At 47.9% G+C, this 6689-nt stretch overlaps 1 protein-coding gene across 1 annotated transcript in view; it reads right to left on the bottom strand.

The window, feature by feature from the left end:
* Window positions 1-4490: 4490 nt before the first annotated feature.
* The window catches only part of WDR27 (WD repeat domain 27), a 150294-nt gene continuing 148095 nt past the window's right edge, over window positions 4491-6689 (bottom strand). Inside the window, 1 exon segment of the mRNA XM_011999659.1 lies at window positions 4491-5131. Coding sequence (XP_011855049.1) covers window positions 4491-5131 — 641 coding nt within the window.

Here is a 6689-nt window from a genome sequence, read left to right as displayed (position 1 = left end):
ATAATTAAAAGAATTCCAAAACCTAGTAGCCTGTGGGACAATGTGCAATCTCATTAGTATTCAAACAGAGGTAAATTGAAATTGGGAGGTACTGTTTCTTGATAATTAACAAAGGTAATGCAAGTGTCAACAACCAAAGCTGGTGAGGAAGCAAACAAGACGAAACACTTTGAGAAGCATTTGTCTACAGCAGAACACTTTAAAAGTTTATTTTTCCCAGTAATACTACTGCTTGAGAAAGTAATCGATCTCGAGAAAATAAACCCAGATACAAAAAAAACATTGTATGCCCAAAGACATACATCAAAACACTACTTATAGTACCAAAACATTAAAACCATGTCAACGTCCGCTCGAAATGACATAACTATCTTACAGATAAATCAGTTTGCAAACGTCCATTTCTGCCTTTCCTGCAGGTGTCAACGCGCCACATGCCGGCCCCGGAAACAGCTGTCCCCTCGCCGCCCTGCCCTGCTTCCCTCCACACTCCGGCATTCTTCCCTCCCCAGGAGGTTGTGTTGCGGCCCGAGCCCCCTGGGGTGCACCAGGGCTCTGCACACAGACCTCTGCCTTCGCCTGCGTCTTGTCTTTCACTGAAACTCTCCGAGAACCCCCCAAGTTTCTACCTTGTGTTCTAGGGTAACATTACTGACATGGTCTAGTTGTAACTCAGTATAGCTGGAAAAACCAAAGCAAGTCTTCTTATACTAAATCCCGCACAACTGAGAAATTGAAAAATGGAAAATAAAGCCGAACTACCCAATACAATGTGAAGAGAGTTTTCATATCATCTTACATTAATCCTCTTTTATTTCATTACAGTTGACCCCTGGACAACAAGGGTTTGAACTTGCAAGTCCACTTATAGACGGATTATTTTTCAACCAAACTCGGATCAAAAATACAGCCTCCCAGGATGTGAAACCCAGGCATCTGGAGGGCAGACGTTTTGACTACGTGGGTTCTGTAGGACTTGAGTGTGCGAGGATTTGGGAGCACACGGGGGACCTGGAACCAATCCCCCACGTAGACCGAGAGATGACTGTAAGTATTTTACCACTGACAAAAGATAAAATTGATTATTGTGATAGTAATATAAAATCAATTTGATAATATAAGGTAAGGTGATATTTGTGACTTGGTTATCCATTCCAATAAATTGTATCTCTTTGTATCTGCGTGTGAAGCAGCTTTCTCCATACCTAACCTGCACGCTTCCTGTTCTCCCTGAACTCCCTGTGTGAACGGCAGGGTCCCTCTGCAGCCCACACTTTCAAACTCAGGAACCCATCAGTTCATATCACAACTTTCTTTCATCTTCTGCGTCTCTGCTTTGAAATATTTCTGCCTTGCAAGTTTTTTGCTGGAAATAAGTCTCGCTTGGCTACCATCTCAGCCAGGATAATTTAACTACGAAGCTTCTTGAATTTGTGTTCCCATCCTAAGCAGTTCAACAGCTACACTGATATCTTATGACAAATATACCACTGTCCTCAGATGTCCAATAAACCAAAGCTGACAATACATCCCTAAGTCACATCTGACCGGGTGCATGTGGCACGCAGCTGCAGTTCCTGGCAGGACACCCAGGTGTGCTTCAGAGTCTTGGATTCCGAAGCCACTCTGCAGAGCCTGCGGTCCCTTGTGAGCTGTTACGGTTCCTTACTCATTTCGAGAGTCCTCTTAGCCACAGGCATTGTTAGAATAATTTTGTAAGTACGAGTATAACCCTCTTCTTCCAAAAGACTCACAAGTCTTATTTTGACAACTGAGCAATAACAGTGATGAAAAACATTAGTTTTTTTCTTTTTAAGCATATCTAGAAATTTACCCTGAGAGGCTCAAAACTTTAGTTTTAGAAAGGGGATAACCGTTTTCACAATTAAAACATATTAAAACAAAACAAAACAAAAACAAGTCATGGAATCTGTCTCCTGCTTTTCAAAAGTGACGTGAGTTCCCTGAAACAAGATGGGTGAGTGCCACACCCGCCCCAGATCACACACTCGAAAGCCGGGTTCCCAGAACGTGCGGCCTCTGTCCCAGCGAGAGGTGGGAAGTTCATCCTACTGTGCCAGATCTTCACGACGTGCATTCATGAGCCTGAAATCATGGAGAGGGTGGGCCAGCTTCCAGCACTCGGCGAGTGCGTGGTGGGGGCCAGCGCGCTGTCCCCAACCCTTTCTCACAGCCCAGTGCTCATCCTCAGTCCTGACACCACAGACGCCACTGCGGAGGGGCCAGGCCAGCCGCACATCCAGGAAAGGAGAGCTAGAAGGACAATGGCTTATCTCTGCAAGTGTGTATTCAGATCAGGGAAGTCACCCAAAAGCATGAGATGAGAGGGAGGAAGCAGGGAGCATGGGTGGGCATCGTGCAATCCATCGAGGGCCTGAATGGGACAGAAAGGTGGAGGAGAGTGGCTTCACCCTGGTATTTGTCCTTCTACCTGCCTGTTTGAGCTGGGACACTAGTCTTCTCTTGCCCTTGGGCTGGGACTTACACTAGTACCCCCCAACTCTTCCCCCATTCTCAGGCCTTTGGACTCAGGCGGGAACAAACCACCAGCTATCCTGGGGCTCCAGCTTGCAGACAGCAAATCTTGGGACTTCTCAGTCTCCACAATTGCATGAGCCAATTCACATAAAAAATTCCATCCATCCATCCATCCATCCATCCATCTCTCTCCCTCTCTATCCATCCATCCACCCTTCCCTCTCTCTATCCATCCATCCATCCCTCTCCCTATCCATCCATCCATCCATCCATCCATCCATCTCTTTCTCTCCATCCACCATCACCTATTGATTCCGTTTCTCTGGAAACGTGTTTCTGTAACATGTGTTTTATCCTCCTACTGGGAGGTTGGTGTTATCACTCCCCAACACTGACCCTGACCTGTTGAAGGCAGGTGGCCTGTATTTCCTGTCTAGTGGGAGGGGCTGCCCTGCGTGACCTAACATCCTACTCTAATCAATACGCAGCCCGCTCTCTAGGCCAACACATGCACTTTACATGTTAATATGCTGGGGCTGGAACTTAGAGGGGTCTTTTCCTACAATAAAAATTTCAAATCATTATTTTGATGCACCATCTAATAGATTTTCTTAAAACGGAAGCTTGAGTCACATGCTTCATTTTGTGGGCATGATTTTAAACAACATTATGTGTAGGTTGCACCAGGGATTTAATAAAACAGAGAAAGAACATGCTACTTTAAAAAGGAAGGATGAATATTTCCAGGTTCAACAATTTCACAAATGTTAGTGAAGGGATAACATGTATCTTAAAATCAAATAAATGTTTTACTGCAAAATGAAGGCTTCTAAGCCTATCTGCCATGTGTTCCTGAGGAGGCATTGCTGTTTCAGAGACCTATCTGATAACCACGACTGGAAAAACTGCGTACTGCAAAGCTTTTGGAGCAATGGGCCTGCTTTAGATACTTCTATAGACAGAGACAATTAGCACCAGATTAACACCACTCCTAAAATTCAACAACATTACAAAATGAAACGTGGTAAAGTGTGTTCATGTTTGGAAATATTTATTCTCTGTGTCCACCCACCCTCAGGGGACTCACTCTCCACTCTGCTGGGCTGGGCTGGGCCTCATGGTGGACGTGACCATGGGGTATGGGATGTTGGCCAGCCTCCACCTTGCCCCACAGGGGCCAGCAGGTCTGGTGGGACTTCACCCGTCGGCCATGCTCCGAGATGAAGGGGATGCTGGACAGAACTGGATGACCTTCCATGAGTGTTAGGGAAGGCCTTTGGTATTTGGGGAATTCTGTCATGTAACAAAACTTAAAAGATGAAGATTACCATAAAACAAATTATTTTTTCAGACCAGGCACGGTGGCATACACCTGTAGTCCCCAGCACTTTGGGAGGCTAAGGTGGGAGGATTGCTTGAGGGCAGGAGTTTGAGACCAGCCTGGGCAAAATAGTGAGACCTCCATCTCTACTAAAAATGAAAATTAAAACATGAGCCGGGTGGGGTGGTGCATGCCTGTAGTATCAGCTACTTAGGAGGTTGAGGCGGGAGGATTGCTTGAACCCAGGAGTTCGAGGCTGCAGTGAACTGTGACTGCACTGCAGCCTGGGCAAGAGTGAGACCGTGTCTCACAAAAAAAAAAAAAAAAAAAAAAAAAAAAAAAAAAAAAAGAAAAAAGAAAAAGAAAAAAAAAAAAAGGAAAAGGAAAGAAATTATTTTTCAAGACTAGAACTCAAGGATCTTTCAAAACGTACCAAGTACTTTACAGGGTACTTTCTAGTAGAGGAAACAAAGAAGGATGGCAGCTCTCCTCAAGGGTGTGTTTATAATTAGCACAGAGAGAATTATGAAAATCACACAGTTAAGTAACTATAAACTCGTGAATCATACAGTTACGTATTTTATGTGAATGTAAACTGGCTTAATTGGTAGTAAGGAAGAAGGATCCTCTCGAATATGCTCAAAAAAAAGAGAAAAAAGAAAAAAAAGAGCTACGTGGGCCACAAGAGGGATGCCAGTGGTGACGAGGAGGCGGGACCCCCGCGCCCACAGGTGATTTCCTGCCGGTGGTTGCTGGGAGGACAGCAGGGGCGACCTGAGAAAGCGGGAATGGGACGCGGAGGTGGCGGCTGGGGGCTGGGAGCGGGGTCCGGGCAGGGCCGAGCCAGGCATGGCGCCCCCCGATGTCCACACCACGGTCCGGCGTCTGCGAACGGGCGGCTAGAGTCGCCCACAGGGAAAGAGGACTTGGCGGGTGTGGCTGCGTGGGCGGCCTCCAGACGGGGGACGGTTGTGGAGGTCCCAGGTGTAATCACAGGGGCCGGACAAGGACCCAGTGTCCACACGCGGAGGACGGGCGGGGAGACGGTCGGAGTGAGCACGGGATCTCGGCCCGGAAGACGGAGCCCGCCCCGAGCCGGGACGGCGGCGCCTCCGGAAGCCGGAAAAGGCCGAGCACCGGATTCTCCCGGAGCCGCCCTGCCGGGGGAGCTAAGCCCGTGAGCCCCGCAGCCTCCCGACCACGGAGCTGCAGGCGGGAAATCGGCCTTTTCCTCCGCGGCCCACGGCAGTGACTCGTTACTGCGGCGACGGGAAGCGTCCAAGCGTCGCTCAAAGGCATTTGCCGCAGCAGCTTTTAAACGATTTGCATTTCTGCCTGTTTGCGCTGGGACACTGGCTCCTGCCCTTGGGCTGGGACTTAACATCAGTACCCCCCAACTCTTCCCCCATTCTCAAGCCTTTGGACTCGGACTGGAACAAACCACCGCCTTTCCTGGACTCCAGCTTGCAGACGGCAGCTCGTGGCACTTCCCAGCCTCCACAACTGCGTGAGCCAATTCACATAAAACATTCCAACCATCTCTCTCTGTCTCTCTCTCTCCCCCCATCCATCTCTCACCTATTGATTCCCCTTCTCTGGAAACGCGTTTCTCTAACGTGTGTTTTATCCTCCTACTGGCAGGCTCCACAGTGCTGACCCTGGAGCATGCTTAGTGGGGAAACGCGCGTCCTGAGATTTCAAGCTGGAAGGTGCTCTCCAACTGTGAAACTGTGACATGGTCCCGGAATAGCGGCGCCCACGCGGTGAGAGGTCTGCACAGAGTTTACTTTCTTATCCATAGCGACGACGTGGGCTGCCATTTGGGACATAAAAACAGTGGCACGGGCTTACCTTCCAGAAAGTCCTCTTACGAATGTGAGAGGCCAGGAAGTTGTCTCAGCGCGGAAGGACTTGCAAACACGGCCTAGGTTTTGGATGAATGGCAAGTCTATCTAGATTGGGTTTTGTTTTCCAATTTCAAAAAGAACTTTAAAATAAATATGTAAATACAAATGGCAGAAGCAATGTATTTTATCTTATTACAAATGTGTGCAGCACTTAACAGATTTCCTACACAGAAGCTCACAGTGGGGCCTAAGTGCGTGGGCTTGGAAGCCGTCGGGATGCTGGTGCAAACTCTCAACTGCACATAAACTGATCTGTCTGGATCCCCACACTCTTATCTGAGACACAGCTGCGCTAACATCTGCAAACAAAGCTGCGGGCAAGAACTGGATAACAAGAGGAAAGACCCGCACACAGCTCCTCGCTCTTGGGGGACACTCAGCAGCAGCTTTGGTTATTATTTTACACAGCATCATTTGTTCCCAAGCAACCTTGTAAAATACACAGGACAAATGCTATGAATGACCATTCTGTATCTCAGAGACTCAGGGAGAACAAGACGTCTCCAGCCTGATAGACACCTGTGTTATGAAGGACTAAGTAGTGTGGGAGCTGCTGTAGACATCATCATGCTAAGGTCTCTCACCAGCACCCTAGGTACGTGGCAGCAGCCAGAGTCTGCCACCTGGCTGAGCTGATTTCCATGAGTTTCTCCTCCTGATTGCAAAGACCATCGCAGGCTGGGTGTCAGTGGCACCAGACATGCTTCTGTGACATTTTTCCACCAGGTAACAACAGTCAATAGTGAACTGGCCATTCCCAAAACCTGCTTACTCCTGGTGTCAGATGTCATCCTGCAATGACCAGCTTTGCATTTTATCAAGAAGAATGTGCTTAAGTCATAGATGAAAGGTCTGATCATTTGATGAGGCTGTAATGTGCAGGTAGAATAGAAAGCCTTAAACCTGTTTGTCAAAACAGCCCGCTTCAAAGTAGCAGTAATGACTGTGGAGCTAAAAATGTA

Source organism: Mandrillus leucophaeus, unplaced genomic scaffold, assembly GCF_000951045.1.
Source record: "Mandrillus leucophaeus isolate KB7577 unplaced genomic scaffold, Mleu.le_1.0 Scaffold6, whole genome shotgun sequence".
Lineage (NCBI taxonomy): Eukaryota > Metazoa > Chordata > Mammalia > Primates > Cercopithecidae > Mandrillus > Mandrillus leucophaeus.
The sequence above is the reverse complement of the archived record's forward strand: the minus strand, read 5'-3'. Positions and strand labels throughout refer to the sequence as shown.